This window comes from Canis lupus, chromosome 2 (assembly GCF_003254725.2).
Source record: "Canis lupus dingo isolate Sandy chromosome 2, ASM325472v2, whole genome shotgun sequence".
Taxonomy (NCBI): Eukaryota; Metazoa; Chordata; class Mammalia; order Carnivora; family Canidae; genus Canis; species Canis lupus.
In genome coordinates this window covers 65944038-65967043 of record NC_064244.1, presented here as the reverse complement: position 1 = coordinate 65967043, position 23006 = coordinate 65944038, and the positions used below count along the sequence as shown (strand labels likewise).

Here is a 23006-nt window from a genome sequence, read left to right as displayed (position 1 = left end):
AACTTAATTGAGAAACATTAGATAACAGAATCATTTTAGTTTTTTTGGGAGGTGTGGGACACCTTAGATGTAATAGCACTTTTAAAAATAAATATTTTTTACCCTAAAAATCATGATACAAGATCATTAAAACAATCTTTCAAAATAAACTCACCTACAATTATTATGGTAGATATAAAAGTGGATTTCAGTTTTGCATATCCCATTTCAGTTTTATTCATATGCACATGTATTGTTTTACCTTTATGTAATGAAAGTATATGTGAATTCCAGTGGTTTTTCCTTATATAAAGCAAGATACTAGGTTTTCTAACAAAAATTTTTTCTAAATAAAAAATAGAAATATCAGTCATTCACAGTCCTTTCACCCCAGCAAAGGTGTCTCCTTTAATTTGTGTGTGTGTATATGTGTGTGTGTGTATATATATATATATATATATATATATGTATATATATATATATACATATATATTCACAATTTAAAATTTTTGATGATTTGTACCTGATTTTATTTTATTAAGTATTGAATGAGCTTCATGGGGAGTGTGTAGACTCCCAGAGCTTAGCACCTGACGTGTAAGCGTTGGCCATATTCTTTTTTCTGAACTGCCAGACTGCCCATTTCTTATGCCTACCCAGATTGAGTGAGCTTCATGGGGAGTGTGTAGACTCCCAGAGCTTAGCACCTGACATGTAAGCGTTGGCCATATTCTTTTTTCTGAACTGCCAGACTGCCCATTTCTTATGCCCACCCAGAGTTGTTGAATGCAGGGAGACAGAGTACGTGACCGGGCCTTTGCCTATTTTGCAGGATTCCTGATGCTTTCCTGGCTATGTTGATAGGTCTCCCCATTCTTGACTACAGGGTGATTTTGGTGGGTGTCATTGCAAAGAGTCTTTTTCCGAAAACCTCTTCACTTAGGTCACTTCGTATTCCTGCTTTGGTGCTTAAATCATCTCTCTTTCCAACAGAAGATAAAGAGATTATTGCCTCAATATATAGGTCTTTTCCTTTCTTCCTTCATAATGTTTACTATCTCTCTAAACATAAAGGGATTCCAAATACCTTGGCTTTATACTAGCATACTGGACATTGCACTTTTATGAACAAAATGCTTTAATTTTTTTAGAAAAAGATTCTTAATGCATGCCAACACATTCTCCTCCTATAACCTCAGGTAAATTTTAGGGCCAGTCTTGTGCTATTTGTTAGACTATATGATGTATATTATCTGAATCCAGAGGTGGATTAGTTGTGACCTTGAGATGTTTATAATTTCTGAGTGCTTTTAAGAAGAATGAGAGACAGTACTTAGTCTGATGGCTGAAGGTTCAGATGTCTTCCTTTCAGTCAGTAGTTGAGAATATGCACTAGTCAAGTGAACAATTTTCTGTATCCATTTTGTGGGAAATTATCATAATTATTGTGTGTTCTGTAGCTTTTGAGCAGTATGCTTTCCTAATACCTTGGTGTAGTTTTCGTGGCTGAGAAGTAGAAATGGTTTCTGCTTTAGTCCAGATAATAAGGTATGAATTTTATCTACCTAGGAAAAAGTAGAGGCTTCAGAATTTCAGTTTGAAAACTATCTGAATATTCATAGAGTGGATGACTTTGGAACATGTCAGCATTATCTTTTTCTTTGAAGTTTTTGAGGTATGATCATTTGACAGAAAATTGCCTGATCATAAGCATAAAGAATAAGGTTCAGGTTTCAGGGCATTTAAGTGTAGATATTTCTCAAAGGGAACTGAAGTTATTGAACTAGTGACTAGAACTTAAGTACTAATGGTATTTGAATTGTTGGGACCAGTACACATATATGAGTCAGTTAGATTAGCTACCAGGGGTGAGGGTGGGGGTTCCCATAACATACAGAATCTTTCTCTACTTCTTACAAGGGCGATTTCTTCTCTCTCCTTTCCCCACCAAAAATTTGACCAGTAATATATGTGGTAGTTCACATATAAAAATCAAAATTAGATTCCTAAGTAGTATACTTTTTCATTTCTTAGAAGTTTTCTTTGTTTATCTTAGTGAAAATGACTGCATTTGATGGGTTTTCATTTTTCTTTTAGGCTCAGTTTATGAACCTCTTAAAAGCATTAATCTTCCGAGACCTGATAATGCAACTCTGTGGGATAAATTGGATCATTATTACAGAATTGGTAAGCAAAACAGGGTGAAGAAAACATGTCCTTACATAGTTATGATTAGTATTTATTCTGCCTTATATTGCGTATATTATGTGCATGATGGTATTCTCTCATTTGGATGTTGGGGTAGTTTCATTGCTTAGGCAGCTATATATTCCAATTGCATATTGATAGTGGGACTATAAAAGAACTCTAGCAAGTCATCTGTCCCTTAAATAATTTTAAAACTGTCACCAATGTCCTCTGTGTCCTTTTAGCCCTCCTAATTATTACCAGATTTGAGATCTAGAGTGTTTCTTGATTACTGCTTACATAAAGATTTTGTAGAAGTATTCCTTACTCATTTACCTATACATGGTTCCTAAGCAGTCCTAAGCCTTTTATATCTATTTCTAATTCACAAATAATAATCTCAGGTTATTATTACAAATAACAGGTCACTATTTTATTTGTTGTTGTTTTGTTTTGCCAAGAGCAGCCTGGAAGATTTTGTTTTTTAATATGAGGAATCAACTTTGAGATACGTATGCATGGGACTCTTCTTTGTTCATCAGAGTGTAAGCTAGAAAAGCCTGTTAATTTTTGCCATTTTGTTTCTTGTGCCATTTACATGGTATTATATGGCAAATAATATAAAATTTAATTTATTTATTCCCCCTAAGATAAGAATTTTTTTGTTATTTGTGTTAACTCCAGGTAAAACCTTAATTCATCTTATTTTGCTGACAATTCTGAAATATATTCTTATGTAGCCCTTTTATTATCATTGTAGTCATAACTAGATAAAAAAAATTTAGTACCTTTTTAAAGAAATGTCAGTTGTTTACTTTAGACTGTAAGGAGTAATTCTTTACTCTGGGAAAAATGATAAATACCCTGGTATTCTGAAAAAGATGGTAATGATAACATCAATTTTGTCTGAGAAAAAGAGATTTATTTTTTTAATCTTTTGGAAGGAGCAGAGTGCTTTAGACCTTTTAAAAAAAACTATCCTAAAAGAAGTTGACAATGTTAATCTAGATTAGAGTAATTTAATGTATTTTGTGGAAAACATAATTAGGAATAAAGTGGCTTTTAGGAAATGTAGTTTTGGTGGGTATATTTTTATATTTTAGGACTCTTGTATAAAAGGTAGTAAAACATTAATTTCAGACTTCTTTTATTTAAGTAAAATTTTCTCCAAATATTTATTACTTGTTTTCATGTCATATAAGGATGGGATTTGGTTTGAAATGTTAAACATGTCTCTAGCCTGTATAATACGATATGTAAAGTAAAACAAATACATTCCTCTGAACACCAGACAAGTTAGTCATCAGGGGAAAACAAGATTTGGGTTTCTCTAGCAGTTGAGTTGGCTTTGGATTTAGTGACTAATAGCACTCTTTGTTGTATATTTGCTTTGTTGAACTTATTGTTCAAAATATACTTACTTTTTATTGATTATTTTTTCTTGTACCTATTGCCTTACAACAATTACTGACATTAGGTAGGATATGCTAAAAGCTTTTGTTTTTTTAATTTAATTTAATTGATTTGAGAGAACATGTGAGAAAGGAGAAGGGGTGGTGGGAGAGGGAGAAGCAGATTCCCCACTGAGCAGGGACCCTGGGATCATTACCTGAGCTAAAGGCAGACCCTTTACCAACTGAGCCATCTAGAGGGCCCAGCTAAAAGCTTTTTAATTGCTAATTAGCTGAGTCCTTTCCTCAGACGTGGAAACACCCTTCCTTCAGGGTGGATTCCCACTTAAGCTGGAATGACTTAAATGAAGAGTTTCTGCATCCTAAAAAGTTGCATATTATAGTTAAGTTTAGGAACACCACCATTGTCAGAAGTAGGATGAAGAACTGAAGATTAAGATCTTCAGCGCAACGAAAATGGATGGCTGTATAATTCACTTTTTTCTTGTGTTCCATTCCAGTCAAGTCAACATTGCTACTGTATCAAAGTCCAACCACAGGTCTCTTTCCCACTAAAACATGTGGAGATGATCAGAAGGCAAAAATCCAGGACAGTCTGTATTGTGCTGCTGGGGCCTGGGCTTTGGCTCTTGCATACAGGTAAGCTGGTGTGTGCTCTTCTAGTAACTTTATGTTTGCATAATAGGGTTTTGTTGGCCTAAGACAGACTGGGCAGCTATGTTTTTGCTCTGCTGCTCATTCACTATGTGATCTATGACTGCTCACATCTCTTTTTAGGCCTCTAAACATTTCAGTTTTCCTAAGGATTTACACAAGACTAGTTCTAACATTTTATGACTGTCACCAAAATTTTTTTATCTCAAGGTTTTTAAATAATCATTCTTCTTTGGCAGAATGAGCTTCTCATTCTCCTTGAGTTGGTTGGTTTCAGAGGGACTTGATGGCTGATCAAATTTTGCAAATTATAAAACTGGGGCTCAGGCAGTTAACAGATTTATCCAAAGTTACATAACCAATTAATGATTGAGCAGATCAAAGCCCCCCCCCCATCCTACCCCACCTGACCCCAGTTTAGTGTTTTTTCCCCCTGCAGTTTGTTTGTGGTATCACTTATTAAATCAAGGTGTGTGTAATAATTATTTTATAAAGTAAACAAAAAAATCCCTTCAAACTACAAAATATCTTCTTTATTTTGTTATATATGGAAAATATCCAACATGTGTCCTGACTTATAGTTCTATAGTAATACATTTTAACCATTACTAAGATTAGGTTTCTGAATATTAATTTTCTGAAGTGAGACAAAAAAATACTACAGTTAGAAAATTGTATCTTTAACATGAACATGATTTCTCTGTCTTAAATTATTGATGTGTTGCATTTGTAAAAGAAAATTAAATACTGAGATTATATGAAACAGTCACCTTTAGCACACTGGTTTGCTTATCTACAGGCATTTCTTTACATACTGTGTGAGCACAGTTTAGCTTCATTGAAGGTCATGGTCTTAAGAGTATAAAGAGCACCAGTAGTACCTTAACCAAGTGGTCAAGCTAATGATGGGACAATAGGTGCTTCACTGTGACATAGTGGTGAGTGGATATCATGAATGTTGACTTCTTACCAAAATGATAAAACAAATCTACCTGTAAATAAACAGACAAAGCCATATTGTGGCTACTTATAAGACAACTTGCCTAGACTCTTAAAAAATGTAACTATCATAGAAGTTACATACATATCGTATGTATGAATATAACTAGAGTAAAATTGACTTAAAAAAGATATGACAACCAGGAAGATGGCAGAGTAGAAGGATCCTGAGGTCACTTTGTCCCACAGACATTCCAAGATAACGGTCACATCAATGTAACTAACTCTAAAAATGACCTGATGACTGACAGAACAGACTTTTACACAGTTAATTGTAGAGAGGAGGCCACATCCAAAAGAGTGGGAGGGGCAGAGACATGGTTGGGAGCCAAATCCCCTGTGAGACTAACTACAAAGGAGAGGGGTACCATGAGCCCAGAGAAGTCAGAGGATCAGACTCCCCACCAGGCACCCCAGGCACAAGGCACACACTGGGAAGGTGAATCCCTATTACACTGAGCTTTGAAAACCAGTGGGGCTTAACATCAATAGTTTTTACAATCAACAGGGTTTAATTCTTTAAAAATTCCTAATTTTGTTTTGAAAGAGCTGGAGGGTGATAGGAAACCTTGTTCCTGCCTTTAAAAAGCCAACATAAGGGATCCCTGGGTGGCGCAGCGGTTTGGCGCCTGCCTTTGGCCCAGGGCACGATCCTGGAGACCCAGGATCAAATCCCACGTCGGGCTCCCGGTGCATGGAGCCTGCTTCTCCCTCTGCCTGTGTCTCTGCCTCTCTCTCTCACTGTGTGCCTATCATAAATAAATAATAAAAAAATTAAAAAAAATAAAAAAATAAAAAAAAAATAAAAATAAAAATAAAAAGCCAACATAAGGAGTAATGTGGTTGGGGGACCTCTGGGTGGCTCAGCGGTTGAGTGTCTGCGGTTGAGTGTCTGCCTTTGGCTCAGGGTGTGATCCTGGGATTCCGGGACTGAGTCCCACATAAGGCTCCCTGCATGGAGCCTGCTTTCCCCTCTACCTGTGTCTCTGCCTCTCTCTGTCTCTGTCTCTCATGAATAAATAAATAAAATCTTAAAAAAAAAAAGTAATGTGGTCGACATACAGCATAGGAGGAAGAGTTTGAAAAGTGTGTGGGGTCTTCATAAAGGAGATTTATTTATTATTATCAGAACAGGTATTAGAGGAGGAGGGATCTTTAGGAGACTTCTCCAAGAACAAAAGAGGTGGCAGGTGACATTTCTTTCCCCCTACACAGCCTAGAAAGCAAGACAGTTGCAGAATTAGCACAAACACTCTCCACTTATCTTGTTGGCACCAAGGGCCCTGCTCTTGTGTTCTCCTGGGGATCTATCCCATTCAACCAGCTCCATTCAGCAAGCATGTCTCCAAAGCATCTCCTGTGCCAACACACTTTGCATGTATTCCTGGCAGGGATTGGCATTATTTTACAGTGACTCCTTTCCTATGGAGTGGAGAAGATAACCACATAACCTAGTGAGTCCATAGTTCCAGCAGCTGAACTTTATAGCTAGCCATGCAGAGACAGTACCTTACCAATCGGTGTGACTGCAACCATGGCAGTCAGACTAGGGCCAGGCATCTGGTTTGACTGCCAGCCCCAACCACTAATGACAACTTGTCAGAGGATAGGAAAGGAGACCACTCTGTATGTCAGTGCAGTCAGCCCCAGCAAGTAGACTGAAGGCAGGCATCTGATCTGATTGATGATACTACTCAAATACAACTCTGATCCCCCCCCCCCCCCCCCGCAAACTGGCTTCTTAACGATATGGAGGTAAAACCCTACTTGGTACATCAACAACAGGCAAAGTGGGCCATTGCAGCCAATAGGACTGAAGGCAAATACGACTCAGCCATAATACTAGGGTGTATGCAACCCACATAGGAGACACCTTTAAATAAAGCATCTGATTTTGGTGAATAGGGGGCATTGTACTATAGGGCATGACAAAACATCTTCATAAGGCCACTATTTTTAAGAACAGGAGATGTACCTGACTTTTCTAATACATAGAACAAACAGAATTAGACAAAATTAGGAGCAAGAGAAATATGACCCAAATGAAAGAACAGAACAAAATCACAACAAAAAAGCTAAATGAAATGGAAATAAGCAGTATGTCTGATAAAGAATTTAATGTAATGGTCATAAAGATCCTCACTGGACTTGAGAAAAGAGTGGAGGATTTCAGTGAGGCCTTCAACCAAAAGAAGATGTAAAAAAGAACTAGTCAGAAATGAATAATTTGAATAATTGAGACAAAAAATACACCAAGAGAAATCAATAGATTAGAGGAGGCAGAAGAATGGATTAGCAACCTGGAATATAGGGTAAAGGAAAGCAATGTGGTTGAACAGAAAAAAGTATAATAAAAAATGAGAATTAAGAGATTTCAGCAACACAATCAGCTGTAATAATGTTCACATTATAGGGATACTAGGAGGAGAAAAGAGAGAGAAGGGGCAGAAAATTTATTTGAAGAAATAAGACCAAAATCTCCCCAAATCTGGGGAAGGAAACACATCCAGGTTCAGAAATGAAAAAGAGCCCCCAGTGAAATTAACCTGAGGAGTTCCACACCAAGCTACATAATTAAATTGGCAAAAATTAGTGACAGAGAATTTCAAAGATAGCAAGAAAAAATAATAACAGAAATAAAGGAAACCTTATAAGGGTATTAGCTGATTTTTCAAAAGAAATTTTACAGGACAGAGGGATATATTCAAAGTATTGAAAGGAAAAGCCTGCAACCAAGAATACTTTACCCAATAAAGTTATAATTTAGTATACAAGGAGAGTTTACAGAAAAAAGTTAACGGAGTTTATCACCACTATACCAGCTTTCTAAGAGTAGTTAAGGGAATTCTTTGAATGGAGAGAAAAGGCGATAGTCAAGAGTAAGAAAATTATGAAAGGAAAAGAATTCACAGAAAAATGCAAACATAATAAAAGCAGATTACTTATTAAACTAGTATCAAGGTTGAAGGAAGAAAACAGTAAAATTAATTATATCTATAAAAATCAAAGGATTCACAAAATAAAAGAATATAATTTATGACATCATATATATAAAATGTGGGGAGGAGGGAGTAAAAATTTAGTGCTTTTCAAATGAGTTCAAGCATAAGTGACCATCAACTTAATATAGACTTGTATGCATAGGATGTTGTATATGAACCCAATGGTAACCATAAATCAAAAACTTATAATTGATACACAGAAAATAAAGAGGAAGAAATCCAAGCATAAAACTAAAGAGCATGAAGAGTAGAAAGGAACAGAGGAGAACTATTAAAACAAGCATAAGACAAGTAACAAAATGGTGATAAGTACATATCTGTCAATAAATTACTTTAAATGTAATTGTACTAAATGCTCCCATCAAAAGACATAGTGTGACTGAATAGATAAAAAAGCAGGACCATCATCTATATGCTACCTACAAAAGACTCACATCAGAACCAAAGACACATGTAAATTGAAAGTGTAGGAATGGAAAAACAGTTATCATGCAAATTGAAGCAAAAAAAAGCTCAGATAGCAATACTTGTATCAGACAAAATAGACTTTAAAACAAAGTCTTTAACAAGAGAAAAGGGTACATTGTAATGATAATAATACACTAACAAGAGGGTATAATAATTGTAATTATTAATGCACCCAATTTGGGAGCACCTAAAATACATAAAGCAACTATTTTTTTTTTTTTTTTTTAATTTATGATAGTCACAGAGAGAGAGAGAGGCAAAGACACAGGCAGAGGGAGAAGCAGGCTCCATGCACCGGGAGCCCGACGTGGGATTCGATCTCAGGTCTCCAGGATCGCGCCCTGGGCCAAAGGCAGGCGCCAAACCGCTGCGCCACCCAGGGATCCCCATAAAGCAACTATTAACAGACAAAAATTAACTGACAGGAATACAATAATAGTGGGGGACTTTAATACCCCACTTACATCAATGGATAGATAAATTGGACAGGAAGTCAACAAGGAAACAGTGGCCTTGGATGACACAATGGATCAGATGGACCTAACATATATTCAGAATATTCCACCCAAAATAAGTAGAATACACATTCCTTTCAACTGCACATGGAATAGTCTCCAGGAGACTTAGGTCACCAAAGAAGTCTCTATAGATTCAAAAAGACTGAAATAATATGCATCTATTATAACCCAAACAGTATGAAACTAGAATGTAATCATAAAAACAAAGTTTGGAATGGGCACAAATACACGGAGACTAAATAACATGCTGCTAAACAATGAATGTGTCAACAAATAAAAAACTACATGCAGGCAAATGAATATGAAAACATGAGATGTCTGGGTGGCTCAATCAGTTAAGCATCTGACTCTTGTTTTCAACTCAGGTCCTGAATCAGGGTTGTGAGATCAAGTCCTGTATTGGGCTCTGCACCCAGTATGGTGTTTGCTTAAGATTCTCTCTCTGTCTCCTTCTACCCCTCCTGTTTGTGCTCTCTCTTTCTCTCTGTCTCTCAAATAAATGAATAAATCTTAAAAAGAAAAGAAAAGGAAAAAAAAAAAAACACAATGATCCAGAATTTGGGGGATAAAGCAAAACCTGTTTTAAGAGGGGCCATTATAGCAATGCAGACCTCCTTCAAGAAAAATTTATCTTACAACCAAAAGATCTAGTAAACGAAGAATGAGCAATGCCAGTAGAAGAAAGGTAATAGTAAAGATTAGAATAGAAATAAATAAAATAGAGACAAAAAAAGATTAATGAGGTGATTCTTTGTAAATCTCAACAAAGTAATTACACCTTTAGCCAGGACCAAAAAAAAGACTCAAAACCAGAAAACTGGAAATGAGGGAGTAATAACAACCAATACCACAGAAAAAGCATCAATAATTATTAGGGAAATGAAAATTAAAACCACAGTAAAATAACACTTTATACCTCTCAAAATGGCTAAAATAAAAAACACCAGAAATTACAAGTATTACAGAGAATGGAGATAAAAGAACTCTTGTGCACTGTTGATGGGAATAAAATTGGTACAGCCACTGAAAAAACACTATGAAGGTTCTTCAAAAATGTAAAATAGAATTACCATATCATTCAGTAATTCTTCTACTTTCTATTTACCCAAAGAATATGACAACACTAATTCAACAAGATTTATGCACCCCAATGTTTGTTGTAACATTATTGACAATGCCATAGATACAAAACCATTGTTTCCGTACCTAGAAATGTTCCAAGTGTCCATTCATTGGTGAATGGATAAGGAAAATGTGGATGTCACACAAACACACACACAGAGGAATATTACTTAGACATAAAAAAGAATGAAATCTTTCTATTAACAGCAACATGGAGGGATGTAGGGGGTATAATGCCAAGAAAAATAAGTCAGAGAAAGACACATTCCATATGGTTTTGCTCATGGAATTTAAGAAAACAAATGAACAAAAGAAAAAAGAAGCAAACAAAAAAGCATACTTTTAAATGCAGAGAACAAACTGGTGGTTGCTAGATGGGTGGAATAGATAAAGGAGATCCAGAGTACACTTTTCTTGATGAGCACTAACTAACATTTGTTGTTGAATCATTATATTGTATACCTGAAACTAATGTAACACTATGTTAATTATACTTCATCTAAAAAAAGGGAAAAATCTAAAATGTTAAATCACTCAACAGAAAATAAACATGACACTAAATTCCAATACTTGATTGGATCATAAATTAGAAATAAATTCTGGGATGCCTGGGTGGCTCAGCGGTTAAGCGTCTGCCTTTGGCTCAGGGCATATTCCTTGGGTCCAGGGATTGAGTCCTGCATTGGGCTCCCAGCATGGAGCCTGCTTCTCCCTCTGCCTATGTCTGTGTCTCTGTCTCTCTCTGTGTCTCTCATGAATAAATAAAATATTTAAAAAAATAAATCCTAAAAGTTATATTTTGGGTATGATTGGACAAATTTGTTATAGCATATATATTAGATAATTTAGTAACAATATTAAATTCCTTGGATGTAATAATAATATTATAGGTATGTAGGTGAATGTCCTTGTTTTTAAGATATTTTTCTATAGTCCTGAACATTTCCTAAATAAAATTTTGGGGGAATAGGGAATATTGCTTTAAAAAATAGAAGTGTATATGACTTTCCTCAGAAAGCTTTAAACATTTGATAGAGAATTTCACATCCTTTCTTTGTGGGCACACTGTGTATATACCAACTCCCTGGATAATTTGTTTTCTTTTGTATATAAAGCATTACATTTTTTATATTACTAGCAAGGAAATTGTTTCCCTTTTGGAGAATTGCAGGGGTACTTATAACAGAATTATTAAAGTCCTTTTTACTTTTTTTTTTTAAAGATTTTATTTATTCATGATAGTCACACAGAGAGAGAGAGAGAGAGAGAGAGGCAGAGACACAGGCAGAGGGAGAAGCAGGCTCCATATAGGGAGCCCGACGTGGGACTCGATCCCGGGTCTCCAGGATCGCACCCTGGGCCAAAGGCAGGCGCCAAACCGCTGCGCCACCCAGGGATCCCAAAGTCCTTTTTTACTTTTGCAATATTAGGTTGTGATGATTTGTTTAGAGAATTTCCATGTAAAATTAATAGAAGATTTGTTTCCAATTCTACTTGTTTCTTTTTTTTTTTTTTTAAGATTTTATTTATTTATTCATGAGAGACACAGACAGAGAGAGAAGCAGAGACACAGGTAGAGGGAAAAGCAGGCTCCACGCAGGGAGCCTGATGTGGGACTCCATCCTGGGTCTCCAGGATCACACCCTGGGCTGAAGGCGGCACTAAACCGCTGAGCCACTCTGGCTGCCCTCTAGTTCTACTTGTTAATGGCAATGAAGTCATACAGAAGATTACATTAGGAAGAATTCCTGGGATCCCTGGGTGGCGCAAGGGTTTGGCGCCTGCCTTTGGCCCAGGGCGCGATCCTGGAGACCCGGGATCGAATCCCACATCGGGCTTCCGGTGCATGGAGCCTGCTTCTCCCTCTGCCTGTGTCTCTGCCTCTCTCTCTTTCTCTCTCTGTGACTATCATAAATAAATAAACATTTAAAAAAAAAAAAAAAAAGGAAGAATTCCTGAAAAATTAAGCTGTCAATATTTTCTCTTTAGAAACTTATATGTATTTCTGTTAATGAATGTATGATATAAAATTATTAATTTTTAAAAATTGTGAGTAATTTGATTATTCTCATTGCATTAGTTCTCAGTCTTATTAACAATCTCATGAAACCTCATACCTGTTTGGATTTGTGTATGTGTACTGAGGGCTTAAAAAGATTTTATGCACATTTATATTTTATACTCATGTAAGAGTATAATTTGGTGTTATTTACTTAATTAGATAGTTTATTATTAGAAACAGTGAGGTGATTTCTTTGCAAAAATACACTTTGAAATAGTTTTTTTTGAATATAGTATTATGGTTGCACTTTATTTTAGAGGAGGGAATAAAAACTAGTATGTTTGACTTTTTATTTTTTATTTTTTAAAATATTTTATTTATTTGACAGAGAGAGAGAGAGCATGTGTTGAGGGAGGGGGAGAAGGAGAAACAGACTCCCTGCTAAGCAGAGAGCCCTATGTGGGGCTTGATTCCATGACCCTGAGATCATGACCTGAACTGAAGGCAGAGGCTTAACTGACTCAGCCACCCAGTGGCCCTATGTTTGACTTTTTGCTTGTTTGTTTGTTTGTTTATTTTTAAAGATTTTATTTATTTATTCATGAGAGACATGCAGAGAGAGAGAGAGGCAGAGATATAGGTAGAGGGAGAAGCGGGCTCCGCACAGGGAGCCTAATGTGGGACTCAATCCTGGATTCCGGGGTCAAGCCCTGAGACGGAGGCAGACGCTCAACCACTGAGCCACCCAGGTGTCCCTTAAAGTATCATTTATATGGGTGCCTGGGTGGTGCAGTCGGTTAAGTGTCTGACTGTTGGGTTTAGCTTGGGTCATTATCTCAGGGTCCTATGATTGAGCCCTGTGTCTAGCTCTGCACTTAGTATGGAGTCTGCTTGGGATTCTCTTTTCCTTTCCTTTTCTACTTATGTGTGCTCTCTCTCTCTCTCAAAATAAATAAAATTTTAAAAAATTAAAATATAGTAAAATATCATATGTCATGTTGCAGTTCTCAATGTACTGCTGTTTAAAATTAAATTATATATAACTATATATTATAACTAATATAATTATTTTATTATATAGTTATAATTAATTTCATTATGTATACTTATTTTTGTTTACATGGCTCAGTTTAAAACTTTCTGAACCTACTCAATTACACAAAATCTGTTAAATGAATCTTGATTCTATACTTTATGCTATTTTAAAAGGTATTATGTAATGTTTTTTCATTTTTTGTTTCTAATGATTTCTAGTGAAAAAAATGACTTTACATTAGGCTTAAAATATGGAATTTAGTTCTTTTTTATATTTGAGAGGAGTGATTTTTTGAAGAGTATTGACTTCAAAGAGTATGTGTAGATGGTCTAAATGTGTGTGTGTGTGTGTGTGTGTGTGTGTGTATATATATATATGAAAAATGAGAATACACAGCCAACATTGAGGATATACCTTTGAAGCACTATCCAAGAGAGAGAGAGAGGTAGACTTCTGCATGAAATCAGCATATTTCCTCCCAGTTATCAGATTTATAGCTGTTTTAGGAGTTGAGAATAATAGGTGGCCCTAGTTACTGTTGGTAAACAATCAGATCATATGACAATTTCTACCAAACAGTATTGATTTTATTTTCCTTTAAGCTTGCTTGTAGGGACATAATGCACTAACAATAGGATTCAAATGTTCAGTTTCTTCACTGGATATATATTTATAAGTATAAAATTCTAGTTCAGATATAATTGCAGGATTTGATATATTAGAAATATCTCAACACTCATACATAGCTTGTAATCAGTAAATGCACAGATTAAAGTTCTTTCATTTATTCAGTCAAAGTGTTCTTTAGATCATATTAAAACTTGAGTTTACACCCACAGAGCTTGTTAAAGAGGTAGAATATTACCAGAGCCTGGTGGAAAATGTAGGAATTATTTTGGATCATCAGATTCACTTTAAATCTTTGAAAAGGTAATAAAATATAGATTGGTGGCCTAAATGTTTTTACTCACATGCAACTATTCTTTTACTCTCTCAGAAGAGAAATACTCTTCTGGTTTCTATTTTATTTGCAGAAGAATTGAGAAATAAGAGAACTTCATTAAAATAGAACTTTATAGTGGATGATTTATTCTGAAATATTTTGTTTTGGTTAAATGCTTATTGAAATTAGGGGCAGAGAATTATTTTAAAGACAATTTTAGAAGTACTTCATTTTTTTTTGTTTTTGTTTTTGCTTTTGTTTTTAGATGAAGTAGGAGTTGGAAACAAATTTGAACTCATTTAACCCAAAGCGTACTGTTTCCTTCATGTATTAATGCCTGGTCCATTGTTACCTATGCCATAATTTGCCTCTATTAAAACACTGGTGGGGATCCCTGGGTGGCTTAGCAGTTTAGTGCCTGCCTTCAGCCCCAGGCATGATCCTGGAGTCCCAGGATTGAGTCCCACATTGGGCTCCCTGCATGGAGCCTGCTTCTCCCTCTGCCTGTGTCTCTGCCTCTCTCTCTCTCTCTCTGTGTCTCTCATGAATAAATAAATAAAATCTTTAAAAAAAAAAACACTTGTGTAGGACATTAGACAAAAAAATACAGCATAGAGCAAAATCATGGTAGTTTTATTGTAGTTCCTGCATATGAAGGGAGGAATAATGTTCTGATGACAACTTGCTTTTGTCTGACATTGACAATGCTATGTTAAAATGATCATTATTCCTTCTAACCCCTGGTATATGAGATCTGCAGTTGGAAGAGGAGATAATTGTAATATGCTTTTTAAGGAGACTGGTGATGCTTTTTATCAAGTGAGGATGATTGCCAGATATTTTTGTTAAGATTTAGTGAAATAATGAATAAGTTCCTTTGATTTGCAATAGTGGGTAACTCTCATTACCTTTTGATCCATGGTAAAAAAAAGGAACTTAAGAACAGAAGAACATCTTAACTTCACTTAATAGTTAGATGTTAGCTGTTTTTTTCTTTTTAAAAACAAATAGTATAAACAGTGGACGATTGATTTTAAACTAAGACCCAAGAATGCAAAACTGTACCCACCCACATACATCATGTATCATACTGGATGTGTATTTATTTGAAGGCGTCCTTGACTAAAGTGCCCACCCTGACATTATTAAACATATGGCAGAACAAAGAAGGCATGTGTCTACTTCAATCTGTGTTTCTTTGAATCCAAATGGCCATTGCATAAAGGGATTGATAACTAAAAATTGCCTTTATTCTGTAACAGCAAATTAAAAAAAAAAAAATCTTTGGTAGATTTTTTCCAATATAGAATATCCCTTAAAGTTTTAGCCAAGTCAATGTAGAAATATTGTATGCTATTTTTGAAGCAATTGGCTTACTTACTTAAAAGAAGGATAAATCAACACAAATTTCATCATAGGATTTTTTTTTTTTATTGCAGCATTTCTACATCTGCTGGGAAAATGGAGTTTCACTGTTACAGAATTAGTAGATGTCGCCAGAACATAGGATTAGTCAGATAGTTAAATACTTAATTACCGAAAGCTCTGCTTCCTTTTCAAATGCATTTCCAATTTATTTCATGAGTTATCTCTCTCACCCAGGCGCATTGATGATGACAAGGGAAGAACCCATGAGCTGGAGCACTCTGCTATAAAATGTATGAGAGGAATTCTCTACTGCTATATGCGTCAGGCCGATAAGGTAAAACACTAGTGTGGACTGGAATTCTCACATCATTCTGAAGGATTAATTTAACCAGTATAGCAGTAGTATCTTCTGAAGAAGAATGTACTTTCAAAAGGTAAAGCCATATCCTGGGGCTGTCTAGATGGGTTAAAACAGCCTCTGCCTTCCCAGCCCAGGGTTTGAAATACTGAAATTGAAGAAACATCTTAAGCATGAGGTGATTGAGAATTGTTATTTAGGCTTGAATTTGTTTGTATTTTGTATTTGGTGTTTGCTTGATAAAGACTCAGTTTCTCAGGAACCTTAAAATATCTATAATTCTAACAAATATTATATTACTTAAGGAAATCCTTATCAAAATTCCTTTTGCTCATGTGATTGTCCTAGCTTAAGTGAACTTCAGTTTAAAAATACTTCATCAAAAAAAAAAAAAAATACTTCATCATTTACATGTAGAGAGGACAGGAATTAATGGCTTAGAAAATAGCATATTTTATAGGGTTATTGTGGAAATTAAAATAATATAGTCAGTAATTATTATTATTAAAATAATATACATAATAAATACTGTAAAGTTCTATACAAATATAATGTGATATTTCTCCTACTTAACTACGTCTCTGTGTCACCAGGTTCTAATATATTTATTCATATACATTAGTGAGTGTATCATAGTTCCCTAAGACTACCCTCAGGTTCGATGATTCATGGGCAAAGATGCACATCACTAATTATGCAGTCAGTTCTGATCAATTAACATTTTTGTAGGTTTTTATCCTGTGATTATTACATTAAGTTTTTGTGACTGCACATTTTCTTCTTAAGATCTGTATCTGAAGTCGAAGCTAAAAAAATTATATTCTGCCAGTAGAATGTGGTAACAAGAAAATGTTAGTTGGCAGAAAAAGTAAATTTGCTCACCCAATGATAATAAAAATATATAACAAACCTGTAGTTGTCTACTAAGATTTCACTTTGCAAATCATTATAAAGGTTTTTCAGTGGTTAAAATAATGTCATATTGGTATACTTGAATTAAACTAGTATGTCATATATTTTAAAGTAATTATGATTAAATTTTTTTCCTAAGTGTGAATAATTTACTGTTATTTTACATTTATCATTTCATGAATGCCTAATGCCTGTGAATTAACTTTACTCTCAAGGAAACATTGTGAGAGCCATGGATTTCATGTTTACTAAACAAGCTGACAGATTGAAATTAGTTTTGTTTATCAAAAGGAAAGGAAATGATGATACAAAAAGTTCCTTGTGGCTTATTTAACCAGTCTTCACAATTTTTTTTAATTTAAATTTTGTTAGTTAACATACAATTTTTTTAAATTTAAATTTTGTTAGTTAACATACTGTGCAGTATTGGTTTCTGGAGTGTAATTCAGTGATTCATCACTTATATACAATACTAAGTGCTCATCACAACTTGTGCCCTCCTTAATACTCATCATGCTTCTAGCCCATCCCCACCTGCCTTCCTCCATCAATCCTCAGTTTGTTCTTTGTCATTAAGAGTCACTTATGGCTTGTTTCCCCTCTCTCCTTTATTCTTTTTCCCTTTTCCATATGCTCATCTGTTTTTTTCTTAAATTCCACATGAATGAAATCATATGGTATTTGTCTTTTTCTGACTAGTCTTCTCAATTATATTTTCTTTTGAATATGACTTGAATGGAACCTAAGAGGTCTTAAATTTTTTAAATTATAAAGAATTAGCATTTCTTTTCTTTATGTAGTTATGATGTTAGACAATCAGAATAATATATAAGAAGGTATGGAGCACGTTAGGATTAGGTATTTATGCATACCACAAAATATAGGGTTTTACAGATTTTAAAGCATTTTTTATTGTTGTAAATTTTTTTTCCTTAGAGTGCATGCACATGCATGTGGAGGGGGAGCAGTGTGCAGACAGAGGGAGAGGGAAAGAGAATCTTAAGCAGGCTGCCTATCTTAGAGCCTGACAGAGCTTGATTTTACAACCCTGAGATAATGACCCTGAACTGAAATCAAGAGTCAAGACACTTGACCGACTGAGCCACCGAGGCGCCCCTATAATCTTTCTTGATCCACATAACTTTGTAGAGTGAATGAAGGATTTATCATAATTCACATGTGACTATGAGGGAGTGATTCTGAGAGATTTAACCACACATGTCCAGCTCACTGCCTCTACCAAACCTTCACCTCACTGATGCTCACAATTTCCTTCATGAGCCTGCAGCAGTAGGGAATGTTACCGTATTTTAAAATGTGAAATATATATATCTTTTGACCTCTTCCTAAAACTAAAGTGGAACATATTTGTAGTGATCATTTGCTGTTAAGGTTCATCTTTGCCTTCTGAAGTAAAATCATGACATGCTTCCTGACACATTTTCTAAAAATACTATCTAAAAGAGATATTTTAATTCATTATGCATTTTGAATGAATAGAGTTGTCCTTGATTTGCAGAGTGTAGAGCAATCTGATTTCTGTAATGTATTACCTCTTAATGCCTACTTATTCATATTAGATATTTTTTAACCTCTAAATGTTCATATACGTATTCTCTCATTTACTTTATTTTCTAATACTCCCTAAAGAGAAGCATTCAGAATTTTTAAAAATAAATTCAGTTTGCATTTAGTAGTTAAGAAGGCACAGATTTCCTTTATAATGGGCTATGAATGTTGCTGTTCCTCACTATCTACATAAATAATTTGTTCATCTAAAATGTTACTGAGTAGTTTCTAGCTTGTGAAAAATCATTAAAATTTTATAAAATTTGTTCTTCCAGCATTCCCGTATGAGATAAGTTTTTGCACCTAAATGCTGAGTTAGATTATACATTAAGAGTGGATGACAAAATATTCATCTTTTCCTAAATGACAAACTGTTTATTCACAATGATTTAAGTTTCCAGGAAAAATCTAAATAAAATACAAGTAGAGAAAACATTATTCTGGATTTTTTTTGGTCTATGAAATTTTTTGTTTAATCATTTATTTTACTTGGCAGGTGCCAGATATATATAAAAAAAGATTAATGTCCCCTTATTTTTTGACTGATTTCAAGAATAGTTGCTCTCTATAATTCACATATAATGCGCTCCATTAATATTCAAAGCATCTATAGTTTGGATCATATTTTTTCCTGAAATTTTAAATTATTTGTCTTTTAACAGCTGTAAGATTCAAAGCATAGTTACATAATTTCCCTTTTGAGTATCTTAAATCATTTAAGAGTTGCTTTTCCCCTGGCACAGTGATCAAATACAGATTCTCATGCTGGATATTTGTATGTCTTGAAGACAAATGACAAACACTACATTGTCAACTGTAGCAATAACTTTATTAATCTAATAAAATCTCATCCTTTTAGATCTTTATCAAGTAGGTACAATTTTAATTTAACCATATTTTTGTCTAAGAGCCCCGAGTAATATTCAGCATCTTGAGATAATAATGTAAAAAGAGTGACCACATTGATTTCTATTTGTGTAGTCTAAGACTGTGGCCAGCAGTTTCAGATACTGAGAAGAAATAGACTTTTCACCTTCTCTGAGTTTATGCTGGATGGCTTGGTCACTGTATACATAGAAGATATAAATCCTGGGGACACCTGGATGGCTCAGTGGTTGAGCGTCTGCCTTCAGCACAGGTCGTGATCCTGGGTCTAGGGATTGAGTCCTGCATTAGGCTTGCTGTGAGGAGCCTGCTTCTCCCTCTATTGATGTCTCTGCCTCCCCCCCCCCCCAATGAATAAATAAATAAAATCTTAAAAAAAAAAAAAAGATATATAGCCCTACCTTCATCCTCATCCTCTCATTCCTGATTATCTACTGGTAGGGCCTAGCTTTTATTGTTGACTTGAATGAGAAGGAGGGCTGTGTATTTGTTTGTGGGGTATTTGCAGGCCTCTTGGGGGGTGGGGTATAAAAGGGTATTAGCCCTCTAGCACAACACTGTTAAGTCAACTTTCTGTGATAATAGAATGTTCTGTATTAATGTGTTGAACAATGCAGAAGCCACTAGTCATATATGGATACTAAGTATTTGATATGTAGTCAAGTGTGACTGAGGGACTGAATTTCTAAGTTTTCTTTAATTGTAATTTATTTAGTTGTCTGTAGTTAGTGGCTACTGATGAAGTTTTAGAATATAGGTGAGGTTTGGTATGGTGAGGTACAGAGCCAATGACCAAGAAAGAATTCTTGAGACCTTTTTGGTGCAAAGTGGTGGTTTTATTAATGCATGGAGACAGGACCCATGGTTAGGAAGAGCTGCCTGGGAGTCCAGAGAAGTGGCCCATCATTTATTTTCAAGTTGGGAGAGGTTTGGGAATAGTGTACTCTCTAAGGAATTTTGGAAGCCAGGTTTTCAGGACTTTGAGGGGCTGGCTATTGGAAAAAGGTCATTTATTACCACCTAGTAAAACTTTAGTCATGAGATCATTCAGATGTAAATTCGTGGGCCATAGCTTGGGGGATGATTGCCAATTCATATCTTGGGGGGTTTAGAAATAAAGGAAATTTCTAAAGAAATTTTTATAGGTTAAAGGAGCCTTACAGGATCCTGGAGATTGGGCTAAGATTGCCTTTTACCCTTAGCAAAGTATTAAAACATCAAGGCAGTTGAGTCCCTAGAGGAATGTCCCTCTGCCTATTTCAAGGACTCCTCAAGTGCTGCCTTGGCCTTGTGAGGAGTGGCTGATTATATACCTGGGAGTTGGTTGAGGTAGGGAAAAGATTTCAAAAGCATTTTCATATGGTCAGGAGGACCTACTAGATACTGGAAACCTTGCCTTGGTCAGGTTAAAGATTGTTTTTCCCTTCAGCAAGACATTAACATTAAGACAATTGGAAACTTCCTGAGGAATGTCACACATATCCCACTCTAGGAGCAGGTCCTTTGTGGGATACCCGCTGTGCTTTGTCCCAGTTAGCCCTCTGTTCCCCATCAGCTACCATATTGGATAATGTAACTGCTAGAAAGTTATAAGATAGTGAAAGTCACAGAAAACTAATAGAAAAGAGGAGAAATTATTGAAGGATAAGCACCTTGATATGGAGTCCAAAGGAAGAAATGTGAGAAACAGTTCAGAAGGGACTTTATAAAAGAAGATATTTTGGGGGGATAGAATTTTAAGGATGAGAAGGATTTTGAAGGTGAGGAAAATAATATGGTTCTATGTGCTTCATTAGCCAAGTGAAGCAATGCAAGATCATGACATCACAGATATTATAACCACTTATATATTTTCGAAGGAAGAAAAAATCATTCCCTTTACATATAACTATGCATTAATTGATTCATCCTCTGTTTTTATGCATCTCATACTTCCAGGGACTAGCACAGTACTTGACATATGATTGGTATCAGGAAATATTCACCAAATTGAATTGAAGAGGCTCTAAAAAAGGAGATGGATTTCATTTTTGGTCCTTGGAGTTTGTTGTATCATTTAATATTTACTTAGTACTCTAAAATGGTTAAACTTTTTTTTTTTAAATGGTTAAACTTTATGTGCAGTTACTAGTGCAGGTATATCCTATGTTCTCTTGGAATTGGTACCTTAGTAAAGAGAGTATATGTGGCAAAGGAAGTCAAAACATGTTGATAGGTACAAAGGTTACAACTTTTGATCCTTAGAAAAGGAAACAGCATTTGAAGTTTTGAACACTTACTGAATTAGCATGAGGTCTGAACCACCTTTTCATTGAGTGTCATGGAAGCATTTCCAAATAGCAATACAGTGGGATGTAATCCCTGAAATACTGTCCCACAGAGTAAACTATTATTTAACTCTAAAATAAAATGAATACAAAACAAACTGCAAACTCTGCTGCTACCATATTCACAAGCTCCCTATTACACTTGATTTGCTGTTTTTGAAATATCATTTAAATATTCTACAATCATGTTAAGTATTACCTTAGTACTTACGAGTTTTGTCAGTGTTTTGTTTCTTTAGGAAAAATAACATGTCTACTTTGCTCTGTACTCTGCCTTTAGACTGCAGCTTTCCTTATTGAAAGGTTTCATGAAAAATAATTTATAATCTCTAAATTTGGGTGATAGTGTGAGTTATTAGTACTATTTGAATTTTGTGTTTGATTTTAGGTCCAGCAGTTTAAGCAGGACCCACGCCCAGCAACCTGTCTTCACTCTGTTTTCAATGTGCACACGGGAGATGAGGTCCTCTCCTATGAAGAATACGGTCATCTTCAGGTAAGAGGACAGTACTGTATGTTTTCTTCTTCTCTCTGCATACTCTACATCATAGAAGATTTGGAGCTATTTACAAATTGGATAAAGTAGATTTCTTAAATTGTTCAAAACAGAAGCAGAAAACCAACCCTAAAATGAGGTAGTGAAATGGGAGCCACCAGGGCTGAGTTAGTTACTGTGACTGAGCATTATTAAGTCAGATTGTGGTCTTGGTCAGCAAGCAGAAAAGGGCAAGTGGATGGCTTATAATATTGTTCCCTATCTCAAAGAAAGAATCCCACAGTTTTTTCTGTGACAAAAGCTTAAACTTATTATCAAATTTAGAAGAATGCCAACACTTAGGAACTATGGAATAAAAGACAGTAGGCAGTGATAGAACAGCAAATCAGAAATTTTTGTTACATGACATTTCATTTTTGATATATCAACCTTCAACAAAGCTATAAGCATAACATTGAAATGTAATCCCAAAAGGCATTTCTGGAGTCTATAAATTTTGTCTCGTATATTAAATTTTATACCTGGGCTAAGAACGTACTATGGTATTTTATGTTTTGCTTTCACTTCTTTTTCTCTTATATCTGTGTACTGCTTATAGCTGGACATCCTGTTGCCTTGTTTTTAGGATATAGATATTATATATGCTTTTTAATGAGTTGTCTTCCTGCTCATCATTTGGTTCTGCTGTCTTTAAGACAGAATACTTATTATTCATATATTCTTTACTAAAATAAGAATATGTCCTTTTTATAGTCCCTCTGTCTCTCTA

The 23006-nt window shown here is 35.1% G+C and overlaps 1 protein-coding gene across 5 annotated transcripts in view; it reads left to right on the top strand.

Annotated features, from left to right (window-relative positions):
* The window catches only part of PHKB (phosphorylase kinase regulatory subunit beta), a 215074-nt gene that overhangs the window by 35784 nt on the left and 156284 nt on the right, over nt 1-23006 (top strand). For all 5 annotated transcript variants that reach the window (XM_025448119.3, XM_025448120.3, XM_035713913.2 and 2 more), the window contains 4 exons: nt 2077-2166; nt 4079-4217; nt 15925-16024; nt 22130-22237. In XM_025448119.3, coding sequence (XP_025303904.1) covers nt 2077-2166; nt 4079-4217; nt 15925-16024; nt 22130-22237 — 437 coding nt within the window. The remainder of the gene's footprint in view (nt 1-2076; nt 2167-4078; nt 4218-15924; nt 16025-22129; nt 22238-23006) is intronic.